This window comes from Sardina pilchardus, chromosome 10 (assembly GCF_963854185.1).
Source record: "Sardina pilchardus chromosome 10, fSarPil1.1, whole genome shotgun sequence".
Taxonomy (NCBI): domain Eukaryota; kingdom Metazoa; phylum Chordata; class Actinopteri; order Clupeiformes; family Clupeidae; genus Sardina; species Sardina pilchardus.
In genome coordinates, this window is record NC_085003.1 from 16,235,965 (window position 1) to 16,256,136 (window position 20,172).

The 20,172-nt window shown below is 42.2% G+C and overlaps 1 protein-coding gene across 3 annotated transcripts in view; it reads left to right on the forward strand.

Annotated features, from left to right (window-relative positions):
• Nucleotides 1-295: 295 nt before the first annotated feature.
• LOC134093548 (protein inscuteable homolog) overlaps nt 296-20,172 on the forward strand; it is a 38,040-nt gene continuing 18,163 nt past the window's right edge. The window contains exons 1-3 of one of the 3 annotated variants that reach the window (XM_062546642.1): nt 8,397-8,423; nt 8,624-8,705; nt 15,330-15,418. In XM_062546642.1, the coding sequence (XP_062402626.1) occupies nt 15,348-15,418 (71 nt within the window). In that variant the 5' untranslated portion in view covers nt 8,397-8,423; nt 8,624-8,705; nt 15,330-15,347. Of the gene's footprint in view, nt 494-8,368; nt 8,424-8,623; nt 8,706-15,329; nt 15,419-20,172 lie in introns of those variants that run through there. The other 2 variants (XM_062546641.1, XM_062546643.1) reach the window with 2 other exon arrangements.

Genomic DNA, 20,172 nt, shown 5'->3' on the forward strand with positions numbered 1-20,172 from the left:
TCCTCCCCTCTGGCCCACATCTGGATCCCAGTGCCTTATTTATTTATGTGGTCTGTCTTGCTTTTGTGGGACTTTTAAAAGTTCTCTATACCTAGTTCTTCTGGCACTCAGGCTAGGAACTGATGAGGTCTACAATTACATTTTACCATAACTGGTCACTGTGTAATTACATGCTTGACCACAGAATCTCTCCAAAAGTACAGCCCTACTCCTCAAATGGCAGACAGAAATAAGAATAGTTTCATGTCTGTTTGGACTGTAGCCCAGCTGAAACTATGCTCAGCTGCCTGTCTGACAGAGAAAGAGAGAGAGAGAGAGAGGGTTGGGTGCTTTACCTCCAAAAGGAAAATTCTGAGGACACTCTAGTCTCGGAACAGTAACTAGAGTGAGCTTCAGAGCCTTCATTTGTGATCACGAGAGAGGAGACGCTGCTTTGTTGACGATGAACACCCGTGGGAATGCATCGAGTTTGTGACGCTTCGTAAAAGCTGGGGTAGGTCAAGTAAATACTCTTGCTATTCACCGTCTGGAGGACATCTGGCTCTTTTTTCTGGCTTCTTAAAAGACCTCTGGTCACGTAAGTTTGCCGTTTTGAAGTCAGAGCCCAGGCATGGAAACTTTAGCGAGTTTACAATGGAAGCTGTCAGGTGCCTCTGACTGCCACACCACTGCATCCAGAGAAAAGACTTGGCTGTCACTTCAGTCATGAGTGCCTTAGTGGCATTTGGACAACACCATTTTATTTCTAACATAAGTCAGACTGCCAAACTACTGGGAAGGCTTAAGAAGATTGTATCAACGTTAAATAATTTTCTATGCATGACAATTTGAAGCTGCTTCACAAAAATAATTTTACAGAATGGGGAGGGGCAAATTTCATTCACTCAATAAGAATGGACTATTCCCTTTTCACCTCACTAAAACGTTCACATACAGCTTTTAGATACTTTATCAGATGTCCTCTTTCACTATGTTTTCCTACACTTAGAAACAGGAAAATTTCAGTTTGTCTAAACTTTTCTCTCAGAATAGATTTATGCTCGGGGTGTGTTTGGTTAGCTAATGACTGACAGCAGCTCAGCTAGGCAGTGATTGAAGGGCTTCCACCACTAATGATAGATCTCTAGATTAGCTCGTTTCACTGCAGGCTCCCCTTTCTCACTATTAGTGGCCTTACTGCATGCCTCCCCTCACCAGAATTCATCTAAATAGAAAGCAAAATAAGGAGATCTGGTTACACTTCTGTGCCCTCACAGAAAAGAGCCTTTGTATTTCATTCAGCCTGGTCCGCACATCTAACCGCTAAGGCAATTCCTTGCCTGCCTTCTCTTTGAGATGTGCATATAATTGAAGAGGCCATTTGTCTATGAAAAATGATGTTGCTGCTGATGATTGTACTGATAATGCTGATTTATTGCTGCCAGCACATCTATTCATTTCTGAGCATCTTTTGTGTGGTAAATGTGAAGGTTCACTCTTCAGATTTAACTCCACTGAAAAACATGGTTGAGGCAGGATGCCACTTACTAGAACCATACAAAATGGAAATACCCTGCTGGAATCAGAATGTCACTTCATTAGACTCGTGTTACAATGTGATGGGTTCCTCTCACTCTGCCTTTCTACTGACATTCTACACTCTTTGGCAGAACACAACTGATCATGTGGAAATGTTCTATGGGTAGAGCATGAATAAGAAAGTATTCTTTTCAAAGTTTCATATTACAAATCGTGAATATAATAAACATGTTGCTATTCACACAGATAAGTTTGACCTCACTTGTGCTCTAATTTGAAGCTTGCTCAGGACTATTCAAACATTCACTGTTCCAACGAAAAGCCATGGGCCTAAAATTCTGGGGTCAACTTTTTCATACTGCATATACAGCCATAATTTAGAACGAGGAAATCCAGCTCCCTTCCTATGTACTGCTATAGTGTTACAGGTTCAAAGGACGCCTATGTAGCAACACTAAATTACCCTTAACCTGTTGTTTGTTTTTCATATCCTGGGTCGGCCAAAAGTGGAAGACCAGTGTTTCTCTGTATCAGCGTAACTCAAGAGGAGCGGGGAGGTCATGACCTCATAGTCCAGGCCGTACTCAGACAGTGTGTCCATTCTGTCCCTGGGTTTCCAGCTGGAAACTGCCATGTTTTTCTCTAGCAGAGGCTGAAATAATTTTTCTACAGCTGTTTATGTGCTCATGGTTGACTTAACCCTAGGGGTGTATTGATGAGGGTATATGAGGGAAGTAATATTTTATTCATACTTCACAGGTCTGAGAAATTGGATCATGTTAGCATGTCAGACAGCATAACTAAACTAACATGCAGTCTTAATGCCCGAAGCTGTGTTTTCTGAGATCATAGTAGCCTACTCCATTACACTGTACTGGAGTTGGTTTTCACTAACTATTGGCATTGTAGTACTACAGTATGTCGAAAAGTATAACAGAGAACTTGTCTATGAACTTGTCTATTGTGTTGATATGTGGGCATAACGTAAGTGCCATGCTTCACATACTGTAGGGTAAACTTCACTCCTGATGAGATGTGTTGGCAAGAGATGCTAATGGGGGAAATGGGGTTTAGCTCACTCACCAGTGCTCTCCACCCAGTCCTGGGTGCTTCAAATGGCAGATAGAAGTCTGCGTGAGTGTAGGGCTGAAGAGCGTGGTCCACACAATGCAGGTTACATTGCTGGGACCCATGGGTGTAAGGTTTGGGGGGGGGGGGGGGGGGGGGGAGGAATAATGGTAACAAGCTGGTACGTAATTATGCAGAATGCATAGTAATGCATGCAATGTAATTGTGTTAACCTCACTCCCGACGCCTTACCTATGAGTTGTAGCTCACTTACTAGCATGCTCAACCTTCAATCTGAGGCGCTGAAGGTTGTAGGTTCGAGTGCAGGGCTGAGCTGCACTAGTCTGGGCACACCCACTAGATCGTGGATCAGTGGCGAGAGAGGATGATGCCATAGTTTTGAAATCGAAAGTGGCTGTGGTAAACGGTAATAGCAACGTCTGATTGGTTTGGCTGGACCAAAGGTTTCCCAATTGTGAGTGAGTGTCCAGACTCTATTCACTAAGTGAATGATTTTGGTAAATGCTATATTGTTGCCACTGACAATGCATCTGACGTGATGTGAAGTAATGTAATGCAAAAGTAATGAATAGTGGAATAAATTACTCTCCACAGAGAGTAAAAAAGTAAAGTGAAACATTACCTCTTCAAAAGTAATAGACAAAGTGAACTTTTTAAAGAAAACACTCCAACACTAAATGTTCTCATTTTCTAATGCCAACATGATTGGATATAGTCATAGTCAGCGTGTCCTGATGACTATGTTGTGACAATGTTCCAGTTGCGACGCCATGTAGATTCGTGTCGAACCATTCGAATATCCATTTATTTGATTCAAAACAAGCACAAAAGAATTTTAGAATGTTTTAATTTTTTTAAAAACTAAATGCCAGTTTACACCAGAATTGTTTTGAGTTGTTTTTCAGCTGCCTGTCTGAACAGAATTCCATTGGAATGAATGCATGCATCAGCACTGTACAAAATAAGTTTAATTAATATTTTATTAAGATCCAAAAAGTCTATTTGGTATTGTTTTTAGCATGTACAGACTTAGCAAGTGCTTGTCAGAGATGGAGGCAGTGCAAATTGATTAATTTACACTTCACTCATGCCTGCAGTGTATACTCTACTTTAAAGGTGTCAAGGATTATTCCTCATTGCTTTCTCCTATAACCTCTCAAATGTTTAGGAACTGCATTTAATCCTAGTGCTTTGCAAATTCCTGATTGACAACAGATCATTTAGCAATGGAGTATTGCTCAACGTTCCATTGAGGTACCCAGAGCACTTTTTTTTAAGTTTCTGAATAGAGGGGATTCAGAATTTAACTTTTGAATGCCTTAGAAGTGTGGAGGTGGTATTTGGTACAAAAAATGAGTGAGTATGGTTCACGTTAGGATTGTTCCTCAGGGGGCCGTGACCCTCTCCCAAGTCCTCCATGCCTACTCTTCTTTTGCCTTGTTTGCTTGACCCGCAAGACCTCACTTTCCCTCTATGTCTCCACCTCCCACTTGGCCCCTTGAGAACGTTTAGCAACAACAGTTTTACGGAATCTATTTATATCTAAACAAATGGCTCACACATGCTTTTATGAACTAATAGGCTACACACTACATTATAATGGCGCATAACCTCAAAAAGGGACCGCAGAGAGAATGTGCGCAATATGTTCAATCTTCAGGCCCCATTTCTCTAACAAACACATCAGCGACTTCACAGGAAACATGGACTTCTACGTCTTGTCCCAGACCTAGAAAAATATTTAAATGGGAACACCTAGCACATTCTTGAGCACAGCTGAAGTAGTGCCTGGGCTCCCTGGCATGCCAAGAGGGTCCAGATCTGGCCGCTGATCTCAGACCTGAACCCCAAACACTCCCCTTTAATACCAACCAGCTGTGGATTTTGAATGCACATGAGTCACTGCTTCCAACTCCCTCTACCCTATTCTCCTAACCCCTTTCTTCATATCCATACCCTCAAACATCAAACAACACACTGGCCTCCACTCAAACCCTGGTTCTTCACTTAGTGCTGAACAATAGCATGATGTTCCTCAAACTGAGGCCAGCTCTAAACCTGTCTGGTGCAACAGATTTATGTGATGAGAGGTGCACCTGCTTGCATAAGTGGGTATGAGAGAGGAATTAATTGTAGCTGGTAAATTCTCACACACAGCGCATGGAGGGTCTTGACAAAAGTTTATGCAATATTACAACAAAGAGATCAGATGACCACACCATGTATTGGCACTGACCATGATATATTATGAACACAAAGTCATAAGATCACTGCTCAAATTTAAGAAATAACATAGCAAGATTCAGAATTAATATGCCATATAACATTTAGAATAGGCCTATGTGTTCATGCTGTTGAAACAACATTGGATTCTGCAACACACAATTAAATCCAAAGGAACCAGGCCCAAACTGTTCTGCCTCCTGAACCACTGCTGCCAACACCACCACCGCCCTTCATACAACCATGTAAAAAAAAATAAAAAATCAAAGGCATGAAGAATAACTTTAAAAGGTTAACTGTTAAATTGAATGATCAAAGACAGAAAATACAAGATGACTCTCAATATTGTCAGCTTTACAGCAATAATTGTTGAGAGATGTAACACTGTATCCACAATTCAAAATATCAATCTTTAAAACACAAGTCAGTTTCTAAGCAGCTTTACACATACTGGCCTGAATATTTAGAATTGTCACAAGATAGGAGCCATGTTCTTTTCTCCTGTGAGCAGATGAGACTAAGTGCTCATCTTACCTGGCCATGTGTGTTATGGGGTGTCTCTTTCGGTCTAATATATTATTAACACCATCTTTGGCTGCTAGCCGGCTGGAGTTCCACATGGAGAGGCGTGCTGGGTACAACACATATACGCTCCCATTGGACAGGAGAACCTCAGGATCCAGCTCAAGCCCTAAGCAGACAGACTTGTAACCACATCCTCACAGTACAACCGGCTCCTTCAAAGGACTTAACTACTCTGAGACTTTACTCTCTGTGTAAACTTCCTCTGCGGCACAAAGAGACAGCTCCTCTGGCCTACTAATGCACAGGGATTTTTCATTTGGCTGGTCACCTCTTATGAAGGTATGGCAACGAGAGCATAACACACTCATTTCATTCAACAACAGGACAGTACCAGGGATTCTACTATGCTTTTATTATTTCACCTAAAGGACTTAGTTTGTGCTATGTTATTTTTTTTAATTCTCTAATTCTCTAATTCTGATTCTCTAATGCATAATCTTAAATTAGTTTAAGTGGTGGAATAAGGAGGATTATGGGCAGATCTATTGAATGCTCTTAGCTGGTTGTGTATGGGCTGAGGATCACATCTTACTAAAGGAAATGTTGTACAGTTAACACATTAATCTAGTCACAGCTACTTACATTGCTTGTATACAACTCGCCCGCTGATAGCCATGTCAAATAAGCCTCTTACACATACACACATGTGTGTCTGTGTGTTTTGTCTGCACAGTGGGTATTTGTTTGTTTATCAGGGTCTATATGGACAGGGTGAGACCACAGCACCTCTAACCTCCCTGTGTAATCCGACCTGCTATGATCTCATTCAGTGAGTGTTACATAAGGAATGGGCAGGGGACAGCAGGCTGTCTAAACATTTACCCTTGCATATGGATATTTATATCAAGGCCAGACCATTAACCATTCATTCATATAGTCACAATACAAGAATGTCCTATCCTTAATTGGGCTGACACTAGCTTCTCTGCATAAAGTTTTTGCCTGTGAACTGTTTTTAAGTTAAGTTAAATACAATTAGTCGACACTATAGTCTGATCAACTTTAAGAATTTATTCACTGCTAAATTAATTATTGTATTGTTTTTGTTTGTATGTCACTTTGAACAAAGGCGTCTGCTAAGTAACATAACCATAACCGTAACCGTAACCGTAACCGTAACCGTAACCGTAACCGTAAATGTTACTGTAAAGAAGAGATGATTGATTTCAGCCCTATTACTTTGTAAGTGTGGAATCATGAACTGGTGCATGCATGGCAAACACACACACACACACACACACACACACACACACACACACACACACACACACACACACACACACACACACACACACACACACACACACACACACACACACACACACACACACACACACACACACACACACACACACACATACACCCAGGGGAGAGATTGATGGAAGTAGGGTTTCACAAAATCAGGGGCAAGTGCATCATTATCTTTTTTGAGATTCCCAGCATCCACCAAATGCTTGCAAAGAAAAAATGCACTTAAAATGTCATAGACCATTTCCCATACCTGGCTGACTGGATTTTGTATGTCTCTTCTCTTCTCTTGCTGTGTAAAGCAGGCTATAATCCTGCTGTGTGACAACAACAACACACTGCCTACATTTCTGGTGTGCATTGCCTAAATATTATTCATCCTTAAATGACCTTTTCCTGCACCTTTTCTGGACTTGAACTTGAAATATGACCTTACAGTAAACAGTAAACAAGGATCCATATCTGACTATCTTAAGTTTGAGGACAAAATGTAAAAGTAAATATTAATTTAGTGACCAAAGCAATAGAATATATAGTGTGTGGTACATATCAGAGGGGATACCATTACCTGTAAAATAACCTAGGTTCTACTCTAAGAAGAGATGTGTCATTTTGACACAAAATGTGTGTGCTCAGGGACAACACGATTTTGTGTTAATTTTGTGTAGCTACAAAAACAATATAAACAAGCAAACAAAAACCAAAAAGTTACATATTTTTTGTAGATACACATTCTGTTTGTTGTTTTGAGATGGCTGAACTCTGTTTTTCACCAAGCCAGCCACACAATTGCTGTGTTGAAATTGACACAAAATGTGTCGTCCCTGAGCACACACATCAATGTGTCAAAATGACACATCTCTTCTTATATGCTGAACACTGACTGATTTTCTGCCTACACATTTGAGTGAGCTTGATCTAAATGTTCCCCATTGCCTGACTGTGCCAATTACTGAAGCAACCCAGCTCTGTAGCTGTTAGGACACCTATGCTCAGATCCTTGAACTGGTCTCCAATGATCTCAACAAGCCTGTCAAGCAGGCTCTCCAGGGATGAGGACCCTTTTTTGAACCTCCATCAATCAGGGTGATCCTTTCAACATGCTGCCACTACAGTGCCTGTCATCATTGATCCCCATTTAAAGCATTACCTCTATGCTCCAAGTTATCTTTGTAATATGAGAGAATGAAGAATAGCTTACCTTGTTTTAGGAAAACACCAACAGTTCACTTCTGTGCTTAGCCTACTTCTCTTCTCATATACCTACTTCACTTCTCATCTGAATCCATAATAGGCATAGCCTAGGCAAAACAGATGAACGCATTTGATATTAGCAAACACAATAGCGTATGCTCTTGGATATCCAGGACATGGGATGTGTGAATTTTCTGGGAAATGTCATGCATTGTGGTGAAAATCCGCTTCGCGAAGTTTTAGCCCAATTGCCTCCGTCTTGTCCAATAATTTCATATCGTGACACCTTATCGGCTGTTATCACTAGGCTACATGTAAACATGTAAACATGTATATGTCATTATTTGTATTTTAAAATTATATGATTCCTTAGTCTACTAGATACCCAACTCTCGTGTATGCTGATTCGTCAGCTAGTCCAGAGGAAGCGCCATAGTTTAAATACTGTCCTTCTCCTTCTTAAAAAAAGACTACATACGAGGACACAGAATGAACTCGCACAAAACTACAGCCAGAAAGCCTGGCATCAGTCAGAAGTAGAAGCAACACAACTCATAGCCACTTGGGTAATTTACTTTTCAACGTGCTGCATTTATAATGTTAAACTGGGTTATATTACTAATGATGTTAAGAAATTGCTGACATATTCATGCATGCTAAGGCTACATTGTAACACTGAACATGTGGCCAGTCAAGGAAAACTTTAATGGCATAAATTTTGTCTGTAGGATGTTTCTATAATGACAGTATGGTGTCTACACTACAGAGAACTTACTGTCGGATAAATAAAGGGTGGAAGTCTCACGGTTTCTGCTTCTTCAAGTGCAGCGAGCGCTTCTCTGTGACAGGTAACTGACCCTGGGCCTGCTGATTTAGGATTAAGTTTCAGCAGGGTGGTTAGAATAGACACATGATGGCTGACAGAAAGTGGAGAGAGAGGGCTCACTAGGAGTAGCTGGAAAGAAATATGGCCCTACCTACTGTTTTTCTTGATTGCTTTGACCTGCTTAAACAAACTGGAATCCACTCAGTTTTCCTCATCACTGTCTCAGCAGAGCACAAGACAGTTCAAGCTGTCCAAATTCCATTGTTATCTACTGTACGGTAGGCTATATACCAAACAGAAACCACCTGTTACTTAACTATTAGAAACTACCTACAGTACATCAGTATGGATTCACTGAAGCACCTGTTTGACACTCCTTTACACAAATCAATTAGCAATCAGTCTGCAGGTCTTAAAAGGTGCAGTGTTTGTGTGTTACTGTGATAATGTAGAGTTTGTTTTTATTTCTTAAACTCTAGTCTACTTTTGGTTTATTTTGTGTAATATTTACAGTATTTTCAGCTACAGTTTGACAAAAAAAAAACAAATCAATGGAAATCAATAACATTTGCATCAAAGCATCTCTGATTCTGGATCCAATTTTTCGCAAGCAGGCAAATTTGACAACAAATGGCACTGAAGCTACATACAGCAATGACGAGCAATGGTGCACTGATTTACACTGAGTGCTGTATTTTGTTTGCCACTGTGTAATGTTTGATTGGAAGAGCTTATACACTTGAGATGTAGCCTTCCTGGAAAACAGACCCCCCCAAAAAACAGAAACCATTTAGTTGGATTTCATACAGTAAGTGAGATGGATAATGTATGTATCTTTGTTATGGAAATGTATGTCCCATAAAGTAGAAACTGAGACTATGAATGAAAACTAATGTAAAATATTGATTCATAAAATGAAGGATACAGAAATGTGCTCTCATCCACACAGTGCTTTTGGTTGATGGCATTTATCAGCTCTGGCTTTGAAACACAGCACTGCAGAAACACATATATGAGTGCAGTTCAGTTCAGAAGCCATTGTATCATTGTTTACAGTAGGCTAATAAGCACCAATCCTATTTCTCATTCTTACCACCTAGACCCCTACCCCTACTCCTGGCCCCTTGAAACAGAGTGGCGAGAGTGGAAATAACTCACCTAAGAAATGAGACACCACCACTGACTGCTGCGGGGTTTACGTCACCAAGTTGCCCCTTTTTAGGGGGAAAAGCAGGCTTTGATTCAATAGAAAATCATTAGGGTTCTAGTAGTCAGAGGAAAAGCCTATTAAATTGTTTGGCAAACATAAATTAAAGATACAAGCTATGGTTGAAGTGTTTGTGAGATTTGAACCAATATTAGGTTACATACATGTATCCCTAATAATCTTGTCTCTTTGAGAAGATATTAAACAAACGATAGATTTTGTAGCACACTTGTCCTCTTATTAGCCGTATATGGGAAAATTTGTCGTTGTCACATTTTTCCCATAGCCTACTGCTAATAAGAAGACTACACAGCCACAGAGTGCATCTATTATGTTCCATACCAGTAGGCCTCAGGAAAGAGTGATATTAGTTTTAAAAAAATCATCCTGTATGTACATAGAGTCATGTGTGTGTGTGTGTGTGTGTGTATGTGTGTGTGTGTGTGTGTGTGTGTGTGATGTGGGTGTCATTTTGAGTGAGTGTTTGTGCATGGATGCAGGTTGATTGTGTAAGCCTGAGTTGACAGTAGAGGCTGTCACTTCCACTGATGGGATCCTGGTCTTTTACTGCAATGTCGGAAATGATTGAGCTCCACCTTCTTCAGAAACACATCTTTCTGACAGCCGAGTTTGAGCCTGTGTGTGGGTGGAAGAGGAGTTAATAAATCATGGCATTGTTGCCATTTCAGTTTCAACCCATATTTAGACCATGGGATGTCAACATCATGACATGCCATTTTATGTGCATACCAAAATATAACACATCCTGAGCTTTCGCAGCCAAGGATACTAATTTACAGTGTCATAATATACTATGGAAATGTTCACTGTATTTCAACACAAACTTTTAAAATAACTTCTGAAATTTCAGCTGGATTAAATCATGAGTCTGTAACTCAGACCGTGATTCATTCCTCGAGTACAATTACTAGAAAGACACAGGAGATTTTACCAAAGGCACACACACTTTTTGCCCTTTGCTGTGCTTTAACTATATACTGTATGGTACAGCTTTAGGTATGGGAAATTTGTGCTGTGATTATTAAGAATGTGTATTTTGACACACATCCTTATGTATAATGGTTCATATAATGTATGATTTCTGCCACAGAGCTATTTTTTGTGGAAATTCCTTCGCATGTTACGTGTCATGATGAAAAATAATAGAGAAGTGTCTCAGATCTGCGTCTGGAGAAGTCATAACCACTAGTCCCTTGAAATGGTTGTGGCAACACCCTTGAACGCCTGATTAGCTTCTCCCAGCCAGTAAGACTCTGGAAAGCTCCACAGTCACTTTCAAGACGCAGCCCTGTTTTATGCATTTGCCATGCACAGATAATTATATAGTATGAACTGGAAAATTCCCCTCAGAGATTGGTTTGCTCTGTGTCACCAGCAGGCGAAGCCAACCCAAAATAACTCTGGCAGTATTATCAGAGGAATGCGCTGCTTTTAGAGCCACTTTGTTTGTCTACATGGGCAGACTTCAGATAGTGAGTCTGGGGTCTATTCTAGAGCTTGTCTTGTGTTTTGCATGTACTGTATGGAAGTTTGTGGTGATGACTGTTACCAGGGAGGCTAAGCATGCTCTCACTGACCCAGCGCTGTGGCTTGGGTTTTCTAGCATGTCAGATTCTTTGACATGCACGGTTAGTAGTCAGTGCTGATGCCTACTGTACAGTATTATGCGTGTACCAGCTGACTCAGACTGGCCCGTGTGTACTGTAGGCCAGGCCAGCCATGAGCCTGCCCACTCACAGCAGCCCAGGAATGCTCCAAACTGGGACTGGGTGCAAGGCAGCCAGTTTCCCAGACTCTGAGTCGTGTCTTCAGACTGGTTCGGTGCCTGTGATAGGGACATCCTACTAATTATCCCTAAAGGGTGGGCCTGTCGTTTGGGTTAGAATGCGACCACACCATGTTTAGTATCAAGGCATCATTCATTATCATCACTTCACCTCTCTGGCCTAACAGATTACTGAGATACGTTTTATTCATCTTCTCTATTCAGAAAGCTTCTTTTACCCTTGACCATAAGAGTAAAACTGTACACTCAAAGCCATGGTGAGTATGTTTTTCCTTCTGTCATAACTTTTTCATATTTCCACAGGCTGTTGCTTTATAACTCTTGGCTGTTTGTTGGAAAGAGATTTTTGTTGAAGTATTGATAGTTTTGTTTTTTTGGCCTCTTGGTTGCAATTCTTGTGTTGTTAGTGGTTTTAGTCAGTCTGAACATGTTTAATGCTCTCCCACTCAGTGCATTAGAAGTCCAAAAATGTGCTTTTGCCAAACCACACGCAACAAAGTCCATAGACAATTATTGTTTGCCTCTGAATGTTAACATTGTGTGGTAAATGCTAAACAGCGTGCCAAAGATGTAGATGCTGAAGGATATTGTGTAACAATTGAACTTTTTCTTTGAAAGTGGCCACAGTGCATTCATTGTTACAGTGTAACAATATTCATGCATGCAAAAGTTGCTGTAGGCAAGACTTGACTAGAGGTTTTGCAGAGTGTGTTTGACGATGGCTCCAGTTTTGCTGTTGCAGTGGTATGGAATTCACTCATGCACACTCTCTCACTCTCAAGAGCATATATGTGCTTCCAGTGCCCAGTGTGCTTCTCAACTCCTCACAGGGTCTTAAATTAAAACACACACTCACCACTGCCAAGCTGTTATTCTACCCTTAGCATGACATGCATAAAACAGAGGTGTTCTTTGTTCACGCACCTAGCCCAACCCCACACTTGGTGACACAGCCAGGAAGTCAGGGGAGTGCTAGACTTTTCTGCTAGACACTGAGAAAAGCTGACCTAGAGAAGTGCTAGCTTTTGTAACAAGAACAGCTCTTTACGTATGTTCTCTCTTTGACCACATAGTGAACTTCAATATGGATCGCCCAAATACAGTGCAAGTTAAATGCAGTATCTTGTACACAAATATGTATTAAACAATGAGCACATTCTGTTGCAAATTAAGAGCTTTGATTTCACTGTTTTTCCTGTGAAACAAGCAATGTGCTTTATGTGAGTTTCTCTCACCTTTGTGTAATGCCATACTTCAGTATTCTCCTCTCCACCAGGCTTCTCTGGTGTAATACCAAGGTTGATCCTGGCCTCACAAATGATCTGAACTGCTCACCTCTGCATAACATGCTCAGCCAGAATCATAATTGCTCTCATATTTTTATATTATTTATCTTGATGATGATCCATTCTTAAAGTGCAAGATTCTCAAGTTGAAGTTTAGTTCTGTATGGGTATCGTCCGAATATGTGAGAAAAGTTTTTAGTGTTACGATACTAATAAACTAAATGTTGACCAAATGCAGCTAATTTGACATCTGCTTTTGCATTTACAGAAAGGCACAGTGCTGATGTTCATAATTCCCAATAGCAACCATCATTGGAATTTCAGTTTTGTCCACAACTGTGGTTTTAGGAGGCCACTGAGTTCCTCTCATCCAACTGCTCCTTTAGGAGTTTAGCTCTGGGCCCATGCAGCAGCAAAGACTTCAGTGTGGCCTATGTCCCATTATGAGGGAGGAGCTGACATTGTAGAGACTGATTGTAGTTACAACTGATTATAACTGTAGACCATTCAATATCTGACCTAAAGGTCCTCTTATGTCATTTCTTCCTTTGCTTGTTAATTTCTACTTGAACAAAACATTTGCATTTGTACACCAGTAAAGGGAGATCTGAGGTTTTGCTCCCTGTGACTTTGGTGTAGCCAGCCCACGCTCACACCTCATTGTGGTGTGGAAGTGTTCCACTGGATTCCAATTGGGACAGTGGGCGTGGATTATGCGCTTCAGTTCAAATTATACTGAGAGTGGATGAACCAGTAGATCACATCGCAAACTAGAATTAGCAAATGGACAGAGGATCAAACTTTTCAAACCTAATAGCAAGATCAGCCAGAATATCAACAATGGCTTGTTTGACATTCAGTCTGATTTTCCACACATTTCTCTAACTTCTCTATCTGAAATGGTCTTGAGGTCTTTATAAATCACTTCCTATTGGCGATTGGTCACTGGAACAAAAACAATCTGTCCCCAGTTGCTTGTTTATGATGCTGGCAAACACTTGTCTAGCAAGTCTGTCTGTTTTGTAGTCAGGGTAGACTTAATATTGCATGCATGTTTTATTTTTACATCCAATCAGGCATAAATATTATCACTTTTTCATCTTTACACAAGCATTTGACTCAATTTACTGTAACACGTTGTGTCTGTATATGTCTTGCGTTCTGTGGCCCAGTGGAAGCGCGATGTTAGCATTTTTGGACTATGTGTGTTGGTTGCTAAACCAGTTTTTTCAAAAAATCAACTCGTGGCGCTTATATGTGTATTTAGTGACCCTCAAAATGGGACACTATCCACAGCACACAATTACTATCAGTGCCTGTGCACTGAACCTTGTTTCTTTATCCATTTAGACTGTAAAGCTTTCCAGACATTTAATGTAATCTACCTGTTACATGAAGCTGCTCCACAGAGATTACTGAGTCTTATGTGTTAGCTAATTGTGCTCCACTGTAAACATCAAACACGAAATCGTTCTGCGGCGGCAGGATGTCATTAACTAAATGGATTAGAATAAGGGCCGGCCCTCATGCCTTGCAGGTTTAAAAATGGAATAATCTAAATGGGATACATCAATAAAGAATGCAGAATAAAGTTGTGAGCACTTAAGAGCAGCAGCCCTTGCTTGTGTTCAAAGTGTAGAGTCACTGGATGGCAGCCATCCAAGAAATTAAGAGATAAGAATATTCTATTGGCACACTCCAGCTGCAGCTATTTTAAATAGGGGGTTATTGATAATTGAATTACTTTGGAGAAAAAGACAAGACAAGAATAGAAGCCTTGGATGCAGATCAATGATGAAAAATAATTCATGAATCCTGTGCTGTACAACGATGCCTGGTTGCGATCGAATGGTGCTGCTACTGTAGGTTAATGTAAAGATAAAATATACAGTAGTTTACAGAGTATTGGCATTATTTTGTTGGTACCTCGATCTGTCACCAAATGACCAATTTGCATCATAAACAGTCTAGGCATAACATGCATGAGAAACCATACCCTTTGTTTCAACCTACCTTTGCAGTGCCTTTTGACTTGTGGGATAAGTAGCACAACATTTGTTAAGAATCTTGGTCCTGTTAAAAATCTGCAAGCTTTGAGTAGGAATGTAGGTCTGGGCCCAACAGCAAAGACCTCAGCAAATTAGAGAAAGCGCACCATTTCCAAACCACAGTGACTGTGGAAACTGCGAGATGGCTTTGTGATATGAGAGTGGCTTACATTGTGCTGTGTGTGTGTCCCACAATGAACACCACTATTAAACCAATGAATAGTTGCTGTTATAATGGCTGTGCAAAATGTTTGAAATTACATTTGTGCAAATATTAAATGACTACATTTGTTTCCAGGTGCTATGCTGAAGGGGAATGAGCCTGGAAAGAATGGCAACACCTCAGAGTTCCAGACACAGCAGTCGATCCTCTTCTACTCCAAAGAGGTAAGCAGAGAGATATCCTCCTGATTCCTGAGATATGCTCTAAACCTTTGCTCTGCATGTCCACATGGTTTTGCTTCAGGGGCATTATATCTGAAATAGTGTGATGTTACAATGGACATGTGCATGGACGTAGGTGTTAACACCATGAAGATCATGGCCTCCAGAGGTCATGCTCGAAAACAAATTAGTTGTACGCTTTCCTTGTGTTGTGAATAACTGTGAAGATGCATCCTATAAATGAATGTAAATGTTGAATGCTGAAATGATACGATGGTATATGTGGAAATGGCAGCCCTGCCTCTCTATGGTGGATATGAAGGGTAGCCGTGGCGTGGACAGCAGGCTGTTGGGTGAGGTGGTGAGGCTCATTGTCCTGCTGACGTAACTGGCTGTCTGTCCCTGATTGTGTTGAAGAGGTCTCACGCATCATACATCAAAACCACACAGTGGTGTGCCGCGTGGAGTCAGCACACCTAATGCCACTCTCACTGTAATGATAGTGTCAACACAGTACACACACACAAACACGCACAGAACTGCAAATGTGCTCTACTTAAAGAAAATTGCCCCAGGTATTCACTTTTACATGTTTGTCTGGCTTGCTTTGTCTTTACTTTTTCGGCACAAATGCAGCCACATCAAGTCAGAGATTACCAGATAATGAACCAGATCTGCGTGTGCGTTGGGGTTGGTGAACATCTGCCTGAGCGCTGTATTTGCATTCCCTATATGTTCCTTAATGTCTGGACACGTGTCCTGTCTGTTTTTACAGTCTGTGTGTCTATGGCTCGTGAGCAGTGAGCAGCGTTAGCTCTCTGGGGTGGTTGTTCAGTATTATTTACAGCGCTCTCTCACTGAATGTGTTCAGAGGAAGAATGAGAAAAGGAGGGAAATGAGGTGAAAATATATATGCATCTGTATGGAGTGCATTCTTTGTAGAAGCACAGAAGACCAATTATGTCTGCTCTTGGCACAGAGAACATCTGGAAGTCAGATGTTGATGGTTTCCATGGGATTCCAGTCACATTAGTCTTTTTTTAGAGGAGGAAGCTTAAGAGCATCTCAGTCTGCTGAGTGTAACTCTGCTCTACTGCTGATCTGGTAAGGGTGTGACAGCCATAATCATACCCCTCCTCCCATATATTAAAGAGCCAGGGGCAGGACCACACCCCTCACCATGAATGCTACCTCTGTGTAAACAGTAACTTAACGCTGAGGACTAGCTGGTTTGTTGGCCTTTGAAGCAGGCCACCTGGTCTCAGGGAGTAGTAGGGGATAGAATTGTTGTTCTCCAGACATTATTTTTGGATACTGAAAGTACCAGGACCAGCATGGAATGTGTATTTTTAGATTTTTGTCTGGAATGCTGATATTTTATATAGCCAGGTGGCTAATTCAGGTTATAAAAACAGATAAGGTATGAGTTGAAGATTTTTTGTTTTGTTCTAGTTACTGGATCAGTGATCAAGAGTAAACAGTTCTGCGCTGTACCCATTGTTGTTTAGTCTGCGTCGTATGCAAGTGCACGCTCAGATGCACACAGCACGGCTCGCTGCACTATTGGGCGGCAGGTGGAAGCCCTGTATCCTGTGTGTGTCCTGGCTCACGGTTCTCTCATTCATTTTAATGGTACAGATGAGTCACGCCAAGATACCTTCAGGGGTGTACTGCGCTCTCTGTTGCACACCCCACCCCACCCACCCACACTGGTATTAATTCACACACAGATACCCACACAAACACGTCACACACACACACACGCACACACATGCACACACACACATAGACACACGCACACGCATACTGTACACACAGCACACACACACACACACACGCCCCTCTGAAGAACAATTAGCATTCTCCGCCCAGGCAGCTCAGTGGCACACTTGAGTCCCGCCAGGTGTTTGCGTGCCTGCTCTGTCACCGCTCCCATCTGTTTACCTTCCTCTTCTCTCCCCGTCACGCCGCCTAACTCTCCCCGTACGCCGTCTGCACAACTTTCTCCTGCTAGTGCCATTAGTGGTGCACCGCTGATGGCTTTTCCAGTCGCGGGCCTCTATTTTCCACATTCTGCGTCTTTACCTCATCGGGGTGGCGCGACCGTGACCCTTCGTCCACAGCAAGGCAATAGATTCCAGAGAGCTGAATACTGATGACAGTCATTGTGATTTGTTAATGCTATGGAGAAGAGTGAGTCAGGACGAGCAGCATCCTCCCTTTAGAATAATCAGAATGACAAGGGTGACGCAATCACTGGGGGTTTAGTTTTCATATCTTATCGTATGGATTCTCTCTCTTTTTGATGTGTGGGTTTCTCTTTTTGAGGAGAAAAACTATTTCTAACTTTTCAAAGATCGTCGAAAGGAAATGATTCTCACAGAGAGCGGCCCAAAAGTGTGTTAAAAGCTGTTCTAGGAACATTCCACATCACAAGATGACATCCAGATCTAAGTGGTGTACAATTTTATACTGCTAGTACTGCCAGTCACTGACAAGTACAGCTGAATTATTAATATAGTTTTTCACTATGATACATTCTTCCCATATTTCAAGACTTTTTTTTACTTTAAGGTCTGTTTTGTGACACACTCAGTTCACAACCACTGTGAAAATCCCCACAGCTGGCAGTGCCATAGTTTATAATATGAAAATGAATTTACATTCAGAATTATTCAGAATTCTAACAATAAATAGGCAGGATTGCCACATCAGCAGTAAGTGTCTGATGAGGTTATTAAAACTTCTGGATGCTTTCTTCATTTATCTTGATACTATTGATACTATTTAAGTGAGTTATTTGCAGATGGAGGTCAACATGGTCTCTTCAGATGAAGTCTGATGCACTCGATTGGCTCCTTCCTCCAACACTTGGCTGTGCTGTCCGTTGGCGCTCCTACAGTGTGTGACGGCTACCTCCTAACCGATGCTCCTGCGTGACGGCTACCTCCTAGCCGATGCTCCCTCCCTCCGCCCCCGCACTTTCCCCTTCTGCTCCCTGGCAGTGTCGCTCCGTTGTGCCACTTTATTTTTGGTTTGGAAGCCCACACCGTGTCATACTCCACACATTAACATCAATTACATGGCAAATGGAGGCAGGGCAGCGACGTGCCGCTCATTTACGGCCGCACCATCACACCCCATTAGCGGTGAGCCCCGCTGATGAAGATTGGCCGTGCCAGCCCAGCGAAGTGAGTCATGGAGGCAGCTCCGCTAAGAGGGCTCATCCACACTGAGCACAAGACGGTCCGGGTTCACAGTCACCGCGTCACCGCGTCACAGGCCAGCAGATGCAGGGCTGTCGCAATGATGACCGGGGGCTGAGAGTTTGGAATACAAACAAAAAAAGCAAAGAGATGCCTGCCATTTATTTATTTATTTATTCTCACTGTGAACCAATGGAAAAGGAGATGCTGTTCAGGCGTCCTGTTAAAGACTGGTGAAGCACCTCCTTGAAGGGCACTGCCTGTGTCATCACAGCTCCTCTGGGTTTGCCATGAGATGAGGCAGAGACTCAACTGACCTGCAGACTTCAGCTAGCTCCTGTATTATACCCTGGCCTGCATTTGTGCTCATTCACACCTCTCTTCTTTAGCAAGTGGCCTCTCATCTACTGGATGAGTTTGGTAGCTGAAAGGGTCAAGGGTGTGAAGGGAGGCTTGTTGAGTGAGGTCAGTTAAAGCAGGGGCATCATAACCGGATATAAGGTAAAGGGTGGGCATTTCTTTAGAGGTTAACGGCCTCTCCTGATTTGGCTGCCCGTCATGGACCAGCTCTAGGTAAAGGTTAATGATCTCAATTTGGATTGGCTCTCACCTCCCAATGAAGGATGCTTGTGTGTGTGAAGAGGCAGCCAGTTGGACGGCCGAGGGTGTCCCGTCTCTCCCGCTGTCCTTCACGGTGTCCGCGGACTGGCCCGGGGGGCCTCGTAGCGTCTCAATAGAGCTCCAGGCCACTCCAGCAGTGAGTGGAGGAGTGTGAGCTCTCCTCTGGGCGGCTGGAGTGTCTTTAGTGGCCCAGGCAGAGGAGCGGGAGGCAGGGAGGGGAGGCCACGTCCTCACAACACTGCAATAACCCAGCCAGCACGCACTGACCCCATCCACAGGCAGATATGTAAATATTTAGCGTTTCTTGCTATGAAGAGTAGGCTATTTCACCCCGGTCCATAAAACAAACCAATTATCATGTTGATTTCCTGAAGCCTTGTGATTCTTTCCACATGGATATGCTCTCTCTCTCTCCAGGAGAGAAGCAACTCCAGAGCATGTTTGATTAGATGCATCCCGAATACACATTTCTTCCATAAACATATTAAAAACAAATGTGAAAAACAAAAGAACAGACAAAATATTAGATAAAATCTGTAAATCAGGCAAACATGTTGTCTGAAACATGTGGAACTAGAAAACCTCTATGGCTACATCATTTGCCCACCCAGTCATCAGACCAATGAGATGTTTTTTCCCCAAAAAATGCACAAATTACATCTAGAACTAGAGCGTTACAACCACGGGGGCACAAATGCACATGTTTGTATCATTTTAATTTTGTCCCTCTGCTAAAAAGCCATGGGGGTGCAACAGCAGGGCTTATGAAACAAATGACGAGCAATTAAGCCAAGTCACCTCTGCCCCTCTCTCTTAGCCGGGCCGTGCCAGTCATTAGTCTTCATCCAGCGAGGGCTGGTGGATGGAGGCTGGGTGGTGGGCAACTGGGGGTGGGAGGCTGGGTGCTGGGTGGATGGAGGCTGGGTGCTG